The sequence below is a fragment of the Ochotona curzoniae genome, unplaced genomic scaffold, assembly GCF_017591425.1.
Source record: "Ochotona curzoniae isolate NIBS_2020 unplaced genomic scaffold, NIBS_Ocur_1.0 contig_2688, whole genome shotgun sequence".
NCBI classification, from domain to species: Eukaryota; Metazoa; Chordata; class Mammalia; order Lagomorpha; family Ochotonidae; genus Ochotona; species Ochotona curzoniae.
The window spans coordinates 20,124,050-20,139,590 of record NW_024465553.1 but is presented as its reverse complement, the minus strand read 5'-3'; the positions used below and the strand labels follow the sequence as shown (position 1 = coordinate 20,139,590).

The 15,541-nt window shown below is 44.2% G+C and overlaps 2 protein-coding genes across 4 annotated transcripts in view; both read right to left on the bottom strand.

Annotated features, from left to right (window-relative positions):
• Positions 1–5,186, bottom strand: part of LOC121153004 (cytochrome c oxidase assembly protein COX16 homolog, mitochondrial) — a 43,073-nt gene extending 37,887 nt beyond the window's left edge. For all 3 annotated transcript variants that reach the window (XM_040975368.1, XM_040975369.1, XM_040975370.1), the window contains exon 1: positions 5,004–5,186. In XM_040975368.1, the coding sequence (XP_040831302.1) occupies positions 5,004–5,067 (64 nt within the window). In that variant the 5' untranslated portion in view covers positions 5,068–5,186. The remainder of the gene's footprint in view (positions 1–5,003) is intronic.
• Positions 5,187–10,023: 4,837 nt separating this feature from the next.
• On the bottom strand, positions 10,024–12,267 carry LOC121153236 (disintegrin and metalloproteinase domain-containing protein 20-like). The gene has a single exon (XM_040975712.1). The coding sequence runs from the start codon at positions 12,265–12,267 to the stop codon at positions 10,024–10,026; it is 2,244 nt and encodes a 747-aa protein (XP_040831646.1).
• Between the last annotated feature and the right edge of the window lie 3,274 nt (positions 12,268–15,541).

Here is a 15,541-nt window from a genome sequence, read left to right as displayed (position 1 = left end):
GAGGGCAAGCCTGACCAAGAGAACACATTTGCCACATACACATGAAGAGGGAATTCCCAGTGGAAGTTGGGTGAGGGGTACAGATGCTGGCTCGGAGCACGCAGCCCCTGTCAGAGTGGCTCGGTTAGAGTCCCAGCCCTGCCCCAATCCAGCTTCCTGCTGATGGGTACCTTGAAAGAGGTGACAGTTGCAGTGGTTGGGTCTCCAAGTGACAGACCTAGACTAAGTTCTCGGCTTGGATTTGGCTGAGCCCTGGGTAACTGTGGACCAGCACCCAGATCTTTCTCCCCACCTTCACCTCTCTTTTTGTCAAATAATGAAAAATTAAATCTATTTTAAAAAAGAAAACAACCTAATAAACTGTGACTTCAATCTACACTTCTTGTTTTCCACAATGAAGTAATTCAAGTTCTTCACTTTTCCTTAACATTACAGCCTGTCCCCTTTTCACTGATGAAACACTAGCAAATAAAGATCAGGATGTTACACTCCATCCTCTGTTAATACCTAGCCTGGAGTAGAACAGCTGTCTCTCATTTCTGGATTAAAGATTTATTTCATTTGAAAGGCAGAGAGAGAAAGAGAAGGGGAGAAAAAAGAAAGTACTTCTTTTTTTTATTATTATTTATTTATTTTTATTGGAAAGTCAGATATACAGAGAGGAGGAGAGACAGAGAGAAAGATCTTCCATCCGATGACTCACACCCCTAAGCGACCACAGCGGCCAGAGCTGAGCCGATCCGAATTTAGGAGCCAGGAGTCTCTTCCAGGTCTCCCATGTGGCTGCTGGAACCAAGGCTTTGGGCCATCCTTGACTGCTTCCCCAGGCCACAAGCAGGGAGCTGGATGAGAAGCAGAGCTGCTGGGATTAAAACTGGTGCCCATATGGGATTCCCGGCATGTGAAATGTGAGGACTTTAGCCACTAGGCTACCGTGCTGGGCCCTGAGAGTGTTTCTATCTGCTGGTTCAAGTCCTCAATGGCAGGGAGGGTCAGTTTTCAAGACCAAAACTCTACCTAGGTCCCCCACATGGGTGGCAGGGGTTCTGGGGCCAGCTGCTACAGCCTCCCAGGCACATGAGCAAGGTTACTTTATAAAATGGGGACAACAGCCATTTAATGTGCTCCCGTTAAATGATACAAATGCTTCTCTTTGGCAATAGTCACTGTATAAACGTATATGACATTATTCACACTAGAGCATCCAGCTTGGTTAAAGGCAGCATCCTAGAGATGACTCTCGAACAGTGAACTGGAAGAAAAGGGACTCAAGATGGAAGCTTAGAGAAAGGTCAAGTTCCCACATTAATACTAAAGCCTATATCTAACCACCTAGCAACATTTTCCCCCTTGAATCACCTTTCTATCTAGGTTGCCTTACTCACTGACCTCAGAATATGCGTCCTTATTTTCCTGTATTACTTTTAAGGTCACAGCATCCATGGTCCTAGCACTAGCCTAAAGCTATTCCATTCTGTGTGACAAAAATAAGTCCCACCTCCCTTAAACTGACCAGCCTGGTCTTACAAGCAGATCCAATCTGAATTTTCCTAGTTCAGAGTCAAATTACTGCATTCCATTTCACTCTTCACATTCCTTTCCCTCTCCCAGTAAACATATGTCCCTTAAAATCCTCATGCTGGGCCCAGTGTCGTAGCCTAACAGCTAAAGTCCTTGCCTTGCATATGCTAGGATCCCATATGGGCGCCGGTTCTAATCCCAACAGCTCTGCTTCCCATCCAGCTCCCTGCTTGTGGCCTGGGAAAGCAGTCGAGGACGGCCCAAAGCCGTCCTACAGCTGTGTGGGAGCCCCAGAGGAGGTTCCATGCTCCTGGTTTCAGATCGGCTCAGCTCCAGCCATTGCGGTCACTTGGGGATGAATCATCGGATGGAAGTTCCTCTTCTCTGCCTTTTCTCTTCTCTGTCTTTTCTCTTCTCAGTATATCTGACTTTCTAATAAAAATAAATAAATAAAACATTTTTAAAAAAGATGGCTCAAATCCTTCTGGAAATAAAGTGAAATAATTCAATAAAGGTCAGGAGAAAGGTTAGCAATTTCTTGGAGTGGCTATTATAGTGGGCAAGAGCACATAGTGCAGCAGACTCCACAGACCTGGGCTCAAATCCTTTGAAAGGTACTGCCTTTAGAACTGGGATAAATCCTTAATTTCACTTACAGAATTCTCTAACAATGGAATTAAACATCTATCAGTGAGAATTACTGTGAAGATGTAGCTATACAGACATAAGCTAGTACAGTATCAAATGTTTAGCTATCTATTGCGAAAACACTGTGCCAAACCTTCATTTTATGCAAGGCCTTTAAGAGAGCAAGAAAACAGGTTCTCTTCAACACCTCACTGAAACCCACTGAGCCTTTAGGCGTGAAAACAAGAATCTTAATTTTAGTTCCCACAAGCTGTAGATACGCCTTGTATGATCCCATCCACATCTATCAACATGAAGGAAAGCTAGAATAGAGGATTCTGATACTTCTTAGAGTAACATATTCTTTCCAACATGAAAAATTCTCAGCATAAAAAAGGGAAAAAAAAAGTGGGAGTCTCAGAGAATAAAATCAACCTGCACTCCATAAGAGAGATTTCCGCAAATAATGAAAAGTGAAGTATTCAACTCTTGAAGCATTTGATACTGTTATCATTGTCTTCGCCAAGTCTTTAGATTATCTAATTGATCCAGAATGGTGAGAATCACAGGATCACACAGGGACTGGGCCAGGGAATCATGAGCTTGGAAACATAAGAGCCCTTGAGAGTACTAGGCCCCAGCCTCGCCTTCCACAGCGGAGAAAGCAGACACAAATGAGAGGGCAATCTACGCGCCGAGCTTCGTTTTGCCACCTCAGTTATTCGTTATAATCTTGGCAAGATTTCATTATTTCTCTTGTAGTAAGCAGGATCAGATGGAATAGATTAATGTGTCTTGCAAAATGGACCAAAACAGTGGAACTATCCCAAAACTCTGGCACAAAAGATGAATACTCCATGCTTTCTTGCAGTTAACTTCACTAAATAATGAGGTCTTAGAGTATAAAAGAATAACCAGGCTGCCTGCAGAACAAAAGTGCATATTTGCAGTCACAAGTTTTTCATATTCTTCCTACGGAAGGAAAGTTTCCTAGGGGACTACCAAAATGACATAGACAGTAATGATGGCGACTGGCTTCTTTTTCTTTGGCTTAGCTCCATGACAGCATCGGGAAGAAGAGCCAGGCTACATCTGAGACAGAGCTACCACCCACCAACCACTACAGAGCTCTGGGAAGCAAGAGACTCCTGCTCAATCTCCATCTTCTGACGGAATAAACCAATTTCAAATGACTGTTTTTATCCACATTCAGTCCTAAGATTGTAATTTGACACACCTTGTAAATTCCTTAACTACGATTAAGATAAGATATTTAGGAAAATACAAGAAATCTGTCTGCGAATAAACCCTCACACAACTGCGAAACTAAATCACTTTTGGATGAAAGTGAAATATATTCATTAGATAGAATTCCTTTTGATTAATCCCTTGAGGTTTGCCCTAACTTCAATGCTTCTGAAAAATGAAAATACTGGAAACACTAAATCAGCAGGACAGACACACTCAGAAGCTGTGGTGAGTGGTGAACCTTAGGCAAGAGGACTGTGCAAATGCTGAAAATACTGAAGTGATATTATGCTGAATTCTCAATTATTCAGTTCCCAGAACAAGACAGACAACAGCAGGGCTCTGCTTGGCTTTAGCCAGGAGATTCCCTGAAACACCACAGGTACCACACGAACTCAAACATCGCAAAAAGTAGTGTCACAGCAGGATAGACTCGAGAAGGAACTGGTAAAACAGGAGCAGAGATACATGCCTAGTATAGAGAGTCCAAAGAAACAAAACAAAACCAAAAAAAAAAAAAAAAAATTAGGAGTGAGACTGGCATTTTGAGATTCAATTAGTGTTTCGGGCCTTTGTCTACATTTCTGAGGAATGCTGTCTTTTCTTCCTACGTACTATTTGCTGGATTCTTTACCTTGTGAGGCGTTAAGCCTGTGCTTCTAAAATAAGCTGAAAGTCTGTCACCATAACCATCAACAACAACAACAAACACAGGGAGGCGGAGGGAGGCAGCAGTGCAGGCAGAAAGGAGAGGAGGGTGGGAAGCCGCGCCGTATATATGAAATATTCATGTACTTCATCCGCATGTTCATCATTCATCCGTACATATGAAATACATGAAATCTGTTCACTTGACACAAATAAAAATTTAAAAAAAAATATGTGTAGAACAGGCAGAAGAGTAACTAGAATGGTTTCTAACTGGCCTTATGAGAGGAACCAATGGGTGAAAGGTACAGAAAAACAGATTTGGGGTTAAAACTAACAAAGTCCAAAGAAGGCAGTATGTAGTCAATGACAGCCCAGGCTAGTAGTGCAGGGTTGGGGACGGGGGACGTGGTTGTGAGGATCTGACTGAATCAGAATCATGCGATTGTTAAAAAAAAAAAAAAAAAAATCCAGATTGAATCCAAATCTCTAGAGAGTAGAGGGAAGAAATCAGCATTTCAGTTTGCTGCTAGCATGAAAAAGCAAACACGAAAACAAAAAACCCTGATAATTTGGTAGCAGCAGCAACAAGTCTGGAAACTTCTAGAGAACATCTCTAGAGTTGGTCGTCTTATTTTGACATAATGGATTAAATTCTCAGAAACGAAAGGATAGCAGGGGCCGGCAGAGTCCCATTTTACCAAAAGTTCCTCCCAAGGGTAACGGTAAGAAGAGTGTGGCGTACAGACAAGACTAGCTCGAGGCAGGGCTTCTGCTAGGGTTTGCTAACACCACTCGGCAGGAAGAAATCAGAGAGGGAACATTCCTCGTCACCCACGGACCGCTCAGGATTCTTTCCCGCAGGACGGTCACCTCCGCCGGCCTGCTCCGGGGGCACCGAAACGAGTGTCCGCCCAGCCATGTCCCCTCCTCCCACCAAGGACTCGTTCTGCGTGTACCTGAGGGCCCTCTCGTAAGATGAATCTCTTCCTCGGTAACCAAATAAGTCCCTCTTTCGTTCATGGCTTCCTCCGGGGATCGGCGGGAGTCGCCCCAGGTGAAGGTGAGTCAAGCTCTGCGCTGACTTCCCAGCCGGAAGCGGAAGTGCGCGACGCTGGAGGCGCTCAGCCTGCTGGGAGTTGTGGTTCTCCACACCGACCGTTGGGTTCTCCCAGCGAGCTTGTGAGATGAGCCGGCTGCAATGTGAGCGACCGACCAAAGGATGAGGAGGAGCCGAGCCGAGGCGAAACGGAGGTTGCTGAAGGTAGAAATGGACATTTCTGAGGAAAAACAAAAATCCCAGAGAAAAATTGTCATCTAGGAAAGGCTCCACGGAAATGGCCAAGAGACTTTTAAACTAGAACGGGGGTAGGGGATGTCACAGGCCATCCATGAGTGAAATTGCAAGGATAAGAATCTCACCTAAGCTAAGCAGATACAATCCATAGCATGTTTGTCCTCACCCAGAAAAACTTCGTAACACCATTTGCTGTTCATTCTCTGGTAGTTTACTTTTGGGATGGCCTTCGGTGTCAATTAATGCAAGTTACCGAAGGAAAAATGACAAACAAGTACTTGGAATTTGGAGTGAACAGCTTAATAATAGGAGACCGGTGCGCTATCTTCCTGATATTACCAATTGAAAAAATTGATTCCTGGGACCTTAAGAAAAAGATTCCTTGGTTGTTTCTGAGACAATCCTCATTTAAGAAAGAATTGTATGCAAATAATCATGCAAATTTGAGAGCATGGAACAGAGTCTACCAATTGATGGCACTGGGAAAAATAGGCTAAGGAAGGAAGGTTAGAACAGAGATATACAATTAACTATATGTAATAGACTAAGATGGAAGATTATTTTTCTCACACTAAACAACTAAAGTTAGTTTGTCCAGGACTGATAGATAAGTTCCTCAGTCACCATAGAGCCAAATTCCTTTCTGTCCCCATTCAATCCTCATCCCTGGAATGTGACCTTCACTTCATGGCCCAAGATGGTTAAGATGGTTTTAGAACTTCAACTGTCATATTCACACTTTAAGAAGGGAGTGAAAAGACAATCTCCTGGAAATTTCATTATGGTGCTTCTATCTCATTTATTAGAAACGTATTACATCATTATGTTTAACTGTGAGAGGCCTAGAATGTGTTTTATTTTGGTGGAGTAGAAATGGATATTGGGAGGCCATTAGCCAGTGGTAGAAGTAATGTTTCTTAAACTGGTCTTTCAGTTTAAGGGTCAATGATTTTTAGGTCAGTCAAGTACTGGGATCTAGTCTTGCTAGACAGGCTCCCAGCCCTAGCTGTAGCGTGGCCTGGCGTGTGGTGCTCAGTGATGTTCCATGCTAGCAAGCCCAACTCCAGATTCTCATGTGGGCTGGTGAATGAGTCTGACCCATACAGATCTTCCAGTCTCTCCACTCCAAACCACCAGGTCTCAGTCCCTTCATTTACCTGTAAGTACAGTTGCCCTGTTGTTGAGTCCTCAGGATTCATTCCTCATATTTACCGTGGTCTTGTCCATGGATGTCCCTAGGCAATAATTCCATACCCTCAAGACCCCGGAGCTCACTGCTGGGTGGCAGCGAGTGAAGCCCAGTGCTAATTGGCCCTGTGGCCACTCACATACCCAGGACCCTCTCCTGCCCAGTAGTAGTAGTGGATGGGGAGCTATGATCCCATGTAGGCGCAGAGACCCACAGCCTTGGGCCATCCCCTGCTGCTTTTCCAGGCCATAACACAGAGCTGGGTTGGAAGTAGAGCAGCCAAGACCTGATCTGCTACACATATGGGATGCTGGCCCTAGAAGTGGAGGATTTGCCTGATACACCATCACCCCAGTCCCAGATTCTTCATATTTTCATTTAGAATGTTTAGGAAAAAATCTATCCTAGTTACTTTTTGTGTATAATTTAATAATGTCCCTGTATTGTAGTGACTTACATGAAAAATCTGAGTGCTATCCCAGACTCCTTTCTTTCTTTAAAAAATCCTTATTTTAGTACTTTTTAAAAAATTTTGTATGTTAGTGGCAAAACTATTTCTTTCTCTTCATTCTTAGACTGATTTCTCTAGTTCATATCGTTGAAATCTCACTGCATTGTTTTAGGAACCTCTTAAGAGATCGTCAACTATAGTATTATATTATAGCATTAAATTCATTCTCCACATGTTCCCAATTGTTTCTAGAATTCAGTTTGTGTTGAGTGACTCCTGCTTTTTTGTTAGTCTTCAGGTCAAAGCTAGATTCCATAGTAAGGCACAAGTAAAGATTTGCAGTCTGATTTCTTTCTATAAAAATGTAAGTTTGATTATTCCATGTCCTTACTCAAACTGCTATGGCATTTTATCTCATTTACAAGAAAAGCCAAGCTCCTGGTTACATGCTTTCTTCTGGGCTCATGTATGACTCTGAGCCTTCCAGAGCAAGATGACACCTTTTTGGAGACCATATGTGCTTGATGGTGCTCACAGGGGTTGAGTTGTGTTCTTCTGAAGTCTGGTAATGAGACTTGGTCACATCTTGACGTTTAATGGACAAACTTTTTTCATGATGATGTGGATCATAGTATTAAGTTGGGTTGTTTACATATTTTTGCAATTATTGATTATGCTGTAATTAATATAGGGTGCAGATTGCTTTCTCATGTGTATGTATCTGTTCTTTCACATATATTTGCAGGAGTGGGATTCCTGGGTCATATGGTAGGTGAAATTGTAGTTGCCTGAGTATTACCAAAAGTAATACACAGATTCAATGTGATACCAATTAAAATCCCAAGAACATTCTTCACAGAGCTGGAAAAAATGATACAAAAATTCATCTAGATGTCGCCAACCAGCAGTGACACTAAATCACAAGGCATACTCTTGAGGGTCTGGGAAAAGCCGGAACCGCAACCGGACCCCTCACTGCCAAAAACGGCTGCGGTTATACCCCTTTCTGCTTTATCCCCTCTCTCCTTTTCTTCCCTCTCTCCGCTGCCCTGTTCTTCCGTTCCTTCCATCGCTCTTCTGTCTTTCTCCTCCTCGTCCCCTTCCTTAGCTTTTACTGACTGCTTTTATACCATTCTCCACCAATCACTTCTCCCCATGGGTCCACTTGGCACTACCTGACAGGCCAGTAGCAATGACATAATCGCAGCGAGGGCATCAGCCTATCCCTGTGACTTCCTGTTTACCTGCTGGTGAGACCAATTCCGCCTCCTGGCCCTGGGCCAGCCACAATCTTGAGACAGCCCCTCCCAATCCCAGGAGCAGCTTCAGCACCCCGCTCCCCACATCTAGAAATGCAAGAGATCATGAATGCCAAACTGTCTTGAAGAATAGGAATCTAACTGGAAGGTTCAGCCACAATTCCAGACCTTAGGACATGTTATATGGCAGTAGTAATCAAAACAGCCTAGTACTGGTACAGAAAAAGAGTGGAAGATCATTGGACCAGAACAGAAACACGAGAGTCCACACATGTACAGGCATCTACTCTGCAACAGAACATAAAATAATCCAAGGGAAAAGAGTTGGTCTCTTCAGTAAGTGCTGTTGAGAATCTTTATTTACTTGCAAATTACCACCTTCTTTGAATCAGAAAGTACCAACTCCCCATTTGCCTGAAATAAGGTTTTTGTCTATTCTATCATTCTTAAGGTGATCCCAGAGATGGAGAAATATCCAGATATGAGAAATTTCTATCCACCTTCCCCAATGTCTACAATAATGGTCCAATTCTGAGATAGTATGGTAAAACTCCCTGTGGAAGGCCAAGTTTCACCATTATCAAGAAAGTATTTGAGCCAGACCTTCATGTAGAAAAAGATTAAGTCCTTTTTGCTCACGATCTGGGAGCCAAGTAAGTCTGAATTTTTAAGGATACAACTAAGAGGAGTCTGGGAGTCCACTCATGAATTCTGGGATCCCATCTGAGCAACAAAGAGACAATATACAGACTAGAGAGAAAGAGACTTGCCCCCTTCTCCCTTATCTAGCCTGTGCCCAAAGTATATGTCAGCTGGGGAAAGTCTTGTCTGACCCTGCACGTGGTCATTTCAGAGTGGCCCTGCTGTCCACTGGGACAGGATTCACAAGCATGGGCACTACCACGATTACCCCTGCCTTCATCCCACCTGCTCTGGACCATTGTCTCATCGCCCTTGCAGGCTCCAGAACCCTTGGTAACCATATCTCCATTGTAATCTTTTTCCGTGAAAAAAATTTTTTCTTTTATTTGCCCACATTTTGAGATCCCCAGAAATCATTAGGAATCTGAAGTCTATGCAGGTGCACATGGGAGGTTTATTAAAGCTCAGCATGTCTGAGCTTGGGTAATTTGTTGAGAGAAGGCAATCAGCTGACCAGCATGTCTGTTGATTGGCCGTCTGGGACCAATACCCGAATAACAAATTCACAGAGTTTTGATAGGAGCAATTCACAATAGCCTGCAAGGTGGAGGGCTGGGAGGGGGCAATAACATACATTCCCTACCTAGCACAGCTGGAGATAGCCCATTCCTGGCACTTCTTGGTCCAGCAATTAAGGTAACCACTCACTTATTTACTTACAGCGCATGTGAGATAACCAGAACTGTTGGGAGAGTCTATATTGAAATTTAATATGCCTATGTCAAGAAAACGTTCTTCATTCTGTGTCACAAACAAATGTTGCTTATGCTTGTTGTTCAACAGTAGCAATAAAAAGATAAACTGAGTGTGCACTAAAGCAGATAAATGTTGCTACAGGTGCTTCTTGAATACCTTAAACATGAATTTTAGTAAGCCCAGTTGCTCTTATTGAATCTGAGATTTTTCTGGCTCACCTGCAAAAGTGAAAAAACATGACCACATCATAAAATATGTTGCAAGTAACAGCGTTTACTGTCTTTATTAAGATGTGAGTTTATTTCAAGGTTAATCCCTCAGAATGGCCAGAGGACATGAGGATTGTCAGTGTAGAATGACTGCATGTGAGGACTCCCAGTGATATTTACAAAGAGTCATCACTTTCATATTCATCTTGCAATACTTTTTTCTCTATGTGCCGTTTTGCTGTTATAAGGACTCCAATGAGTATGCTGAAGAAAACTAACGATAGGCGAGTTATTATTACAGCCAATTCCATGTGCATAATAAAGACAATACTGGCTTGAATACCTGGATCTCTGTCAGGTGTAGGGCCACTGTCTACACTACCACCTCCACCTTTTTCAGCACATGTCGGTGGTTTCCAACCACGCATGCAATGACAGTTTTTGTTGCTGTTACACACTCCTTTGAAATTGCATTTCTTCACATCACAGTCAAAATGTAAGTCCTCATGAAAAGTACAGTTCTGGTTTAGACAATATTTAGCAGGACCACATGTTGCCCCATCAACTACAAGCCCCATTTCTGGCACTTCAGCCCCGTAATGTGCATCATATCCAAAGCATTCTTCTTGCTTAACATCTTGAACTAATAAGCGTCTAAATGTAGTGTGTCTCCCTCCACCAGGTATTTCCTTGACTCCACCACAGTGCAGCATTCCACATAAAACATCATCTTCTTCACATTTAAAAGGTTTGATTCCCCCTCTTTGCGGCTTAACCCCACAGTTTCCAAATCGATCACCTATGATATTCAGTTGGTCATAGCATGCTTGTGAGGCATCACCTATTTCATATCCAAAAAGGGCCTGGCACTGCATATTGCGGTCACTGCAGTTTCCTCTGATGCAGACGGCTACAGGTGAACATGGGGTTCCATCCTGGATGTAAACGTCCTGTGGACATGCTCCTTTTTTCCCATCACAATATTCTGGCAGATCACAAATACCATGGGTGTCTCTGCAAAGCACTCCCGGAGCCGAAAATTTGCAGTCCTGATTGCAGCAAGGAGTATGGTCACAGTCAGTGCCAATTTTGAGAGCACAGTTAGTTTCGCAACACTTATTTGAAGCACAGTCTTTAAGGGAGCCACAGTCACATTGCTCCTGTTGATTTATTATCTTGTCTCCACAACGAGGTGCTATATATGGAAAATTATCATATGGGACATTTGGTTCACTCAAGCAAGGATCCCAGAAAACAACACGTCTATGTATGTACTGATAGGAGCAGTTGCTGATTATATCCTGAAGACCAGGGTGGTGAGACATGACACAACTAGTTCTACGGAAACAGCGGCATTCATCTCCATCATGCCCCATTCCAATGTTGTGACCTAATGCATGTGCTGAAATACTCGCACCCACAAATATGTGGTAGTGTGCTACAAACACGTATCCGGCTCCCCAGTTAGGATTGCATAAACCACCGTGGTGTGCATAATAATTACTGCCTGTAATGCTGTGTCCTGTGTAGAGTAATGAAGTCGAATGTGGAATTTCTTTATACCAGGTATGCCATTTCCATAAGCCAAACAATGTAACAACATTTCCAGCATCTGTACGATGTAGATTCACCTTATCCGAATCATTCCAAATGCATAAAAGACGTATGGCAACATTTAGGGATGCTGGCCTGTAAATAGAATGTTGTATATTGTTCATAAGGAAAACATTCTCTATTACTCGAGTTTGATTACGATCCATATCCCACAAAGACAGGGAAATAGTATAGTGCAGTTTCATGAGCTTATAATGTATCTGCCACAAATAAGCAGGACCTGCTCTAGGAGTTGCTGCAGGAAGCTCCTCTTCAAAGGCTTGACTGATTTCCTCTGATTTAATCTTACAATGTTTATCCTCCTCTTCTCTTTCTTCTGACACAAGTAGGGAAACCACATGCTCAAATGTTGGAGAAGCTTCCAGCGGTTTGATTTCATAGGTGACATCATCTATCTGCAGCATGCCACGCAGACCTCCATGGCAGGTGTCCAGTGTGGCCATGGATCCAGGAACCTCTTCCAGGTAGCTGTAGTAGTAACAGTCTCGGGGGACAAATGGGTAGTCTTCCTGCATGGCACCCTGGTCATCATCAGTAACAATGGGAAAATTTCTGGGCACCAAGTTCCTCTTGAGCTTCATGTGGAGCACGTGTCTTCTTCCCTGGAAGCGCATGCTGTAGGAGAGTTGGTCTGGTTTCTCAAATGTATTTGTCCTTTGGGTCACCTTCCTTGGGATCACAATTTCAGAAGAAGCAAAGCGCCATCCTGGGGGTGTGTGGGAGCAGCTGGCGGGGAACAGGAATGCCCAGAGTACAGGTAACCAGAGAGCACCTTTTATGGGGACCTGAGTGCAGGCAGGCTCCATGAGTGAGGCAGCCAGTGACCAAATCCAACACAGTCACGTGGCAGGTGGAAAAGACTATCCCTAAAGCATCACCTTTCCCAGCAGGACTGTTGTGAGCAGAGCAGAGCAGAGCAGAGCCTGAGTGGTGAAGGAGAATTGTCACTGTATTACATAATAATCATGGGGCACTGACATCAGGAGGACTTTATGAACAGTGAAGTAGGGACCTTGAGGCCAGAGGTGTTAGGGAAATTGGGAAACACTGAGTCAAATAATTGTGAGAAGGACCTTTCACATACTGGTGAAATTGATGACAAACTTTTTAAAAAAAAAAAAAAATTCACACCTAAAATACTTTATTACACATATTTTATTTGTATAGTTTACCATACATGTATCTTCAATATTTTCTTTTTTTAATGTAAAATTTTATTTTTATTTTGACAATCTTTACATAGTTAATTAGGGTAAGAAGGTTCAAGGGCTACGGGAAAGTGGATAATACTAGTATGTTTTCCATATTGTTGCCTTCATGTTTAAAGGGGGGTATTAAGGGAGAAGGCCCACCCAATTTCCCACCCTCCCCAGGTCCTGGATGTAGGGCATGCTCTGAGGCTCTTGCTCAAGTGGTTTTGATATTGCAACAGTTATGAATTGCTGTCAATCTTGCCACTCTAAGCACTATGAGGTCTTTGAAAGATCCACTGATTGACATAGTCCATCATAGCTGAGATGGTTGGTTGACCTGTTCTGTCTTCTCTCTTTTCTTTGTTAGGGTTCTGAGTCCAGCATTTAGATTAGGAAGATCTCCAAAGAAACTTCTCGTATGTGCTAACAAGTATAGTGCCTGGCACTGTCCATCGCCCCAATCAGCTGGTGGTTGCAACTGCTGGGTTGGTTCTGTTTTCACTCCCGACTTCCACTGGAACCAATGGGTGTTGCAGTCCAGCCTGGTTCTGCCCAGCACATACTTGGCCCTCACATAAGCCAGTGGGAGCTGCAGCCTAGTTGGAGCTACCCACAATAACCCCCACCAGGCCCGCCCCCTACCCAGGTTTGCCAGTAAGTGTAGCAGTAATCCAGTCTGTCCCACACCCCGTTCCACCCCAGCCGCTATCTTAGTTTCATGTCCTCCCGTGGAAGTGGTAACCCAAGAGGGATGAGCCCACTATTTCCCTCCCAGGCCTCTCCCACTCCCAGATTCCAGCTGATGCTGTGGCTAAGCCCAAACAACCCTCGCCCGCTTTAATTTTGTTTGCACCAGTAGGAATAATCAGCCCAGCCCGGCTTTTCCCTGATCTAGTCCACATGAGGCGCACAGGTGTGGTAGCTCTGCCTAGTCTGGTCTGCCCCCATCCCAGCCTATGCTCTCCTGTGGAAGTAGCTGTCCAGCAAAGGAACCCTCCCTTATTCCCCTGCCAGCTCTGCCCACTTCCTTTCTTGTTCTCAGGCTGGTTGGGCGCTGCGGTCCCTTCCAGTACAGGCAACCTCACCTTGGCATTCCGTATTGTGCACTGGTCTTTGTTGCCACCAAACCTGGGTCGACCCACACTGGTGCCTGGATTTGCCAGTGGATGACGTGGACAGATTCAGCCTGGTCTTGCCCCCACGTCTGCCAATTGTATGCCAGTGTGTAGCTTTCCATGACCTTTTCTGGACTGTTTCCTATCATGTTTCTTGCGCTTACCTGCCGGGTCTGTGTCCTGCCAGAAGAGTTGCCCAGGCTCCTCCATCAGAACCTCTCCCAATGCCAGGTTTCACGCTTACCAGTGGGTCCATGAGCCAACCCTACTCAGTCCACCTCCTGTCATAGCAGGAACTGTGGCTTTTCCTGACTGGCCTTCAACCCAATCTGGTTCTTGCTGTTGGATGTTCCAGCCCAGCCATGGTTTGTCCATACCCACATATGGCTCACACATGGCTCAGTAGGGCTTTGAGACCTTGCCTAGTCCATCCCACATCTGCCCTGGTCCTCCAGGACACCAGGGGGTGTTGGGGTCCGGCCCGGTTTGGTGCATCCAATCCCAGTCCACACTTGTGCCAAGGGAGACTACAACTGTTTCCAGATCAGAACGCAGCCCCCCTTCCGGGCCACGTGCCTCTTGGTGGGAACCTCAGCCCAGCTAGGGTTGTCCCCTTTGCTCCCCAACCGGGCCTGTTCCCAGCCATAGATCACTTGCCTGCCAGTGGATGCTCTCACTCAGCTTGACAAGCTTTTTTTTCTTATACGAATTCTTGAGGAGAGTTTGTGCTTATAGAACTGGAATGATTGGATAGTGATAGATGGAAAGTAAGAGTAAACAAATGTTACAGGTTGAAAATTAAGCCACACAACGTGTTTTTCCTCTCTTGTTAAACCTGTGCTATCAGTAAGATCAATGTTTTTCAGTTGCAGTCTCTTTGAGCTACTTTTGTGATGTAGAGGATAAACATCCAACTTTAATATGAACGGATAGGACCCTGACTGAAGGCCCGTGGTCTAAATCTGCACCTTTGTGCACGTCCCATATTGGTGCTGCTTTGTGTCCTGATGCTGCGTTTCCCATCTAACTTCCTGTTTGTGGCCAGGGAAAGCAATATTGGATGGAATTGTGCAGTTACGTGGGAGCCTGGAACAAGTTCCTCACTCCTGGCTTTGGATCACCTCAGTTGCAGCCACTGAGGTCACTTGGAGAGTGAACCAACAGTGGAAGATTTTTCTCTCAGACTCACCTTTTCTTTGTAGATCAGCCTTTCCAATAAAAAGAAATCAATCTCTAACCAATGAATGAGTATACAATTCACTCTGTGTATTCAGTGGAATTAATCTTTCTAATAAGATGAATAGTCTGTCACATCAGTATGAATGAATCTCATAGACATTGTGCTGTAAAAAAAAAAAACGTGACTGAATGAGAATAACAATATAGAGTGGTCTCAGCAAATGTCTTCATTGATTGTGTAATCTCTGTTCCAAGATGTCTGAGAGGGGTACTGATGCAAAGCTTCAACTAGCTATTCCTCCACCTCCAAGTACAGCATCCCTTATGGATGCAGGTTCTTTCCCAGCTGCTCCACTTCTAATCCAGTTCCCTGCTTCTGGCCTGGGAATGCAGGGGAGGATGGAGCAAGTTTCTGTGACCCTGGACCCACATGGGAGACCTTGAAACACCTGGTTCCTGGCTTTGGATCTTCCCAGCTTTGGTTTGAGGCCATCTGGGGAGTGAACTGGTGGATGCAAGATCTCTCTGTGCCTCTCCCTCTGCCTTTGATGAAAATAAAATTTAAACAATTCTCCCTTGTTATTTAAAAGAGA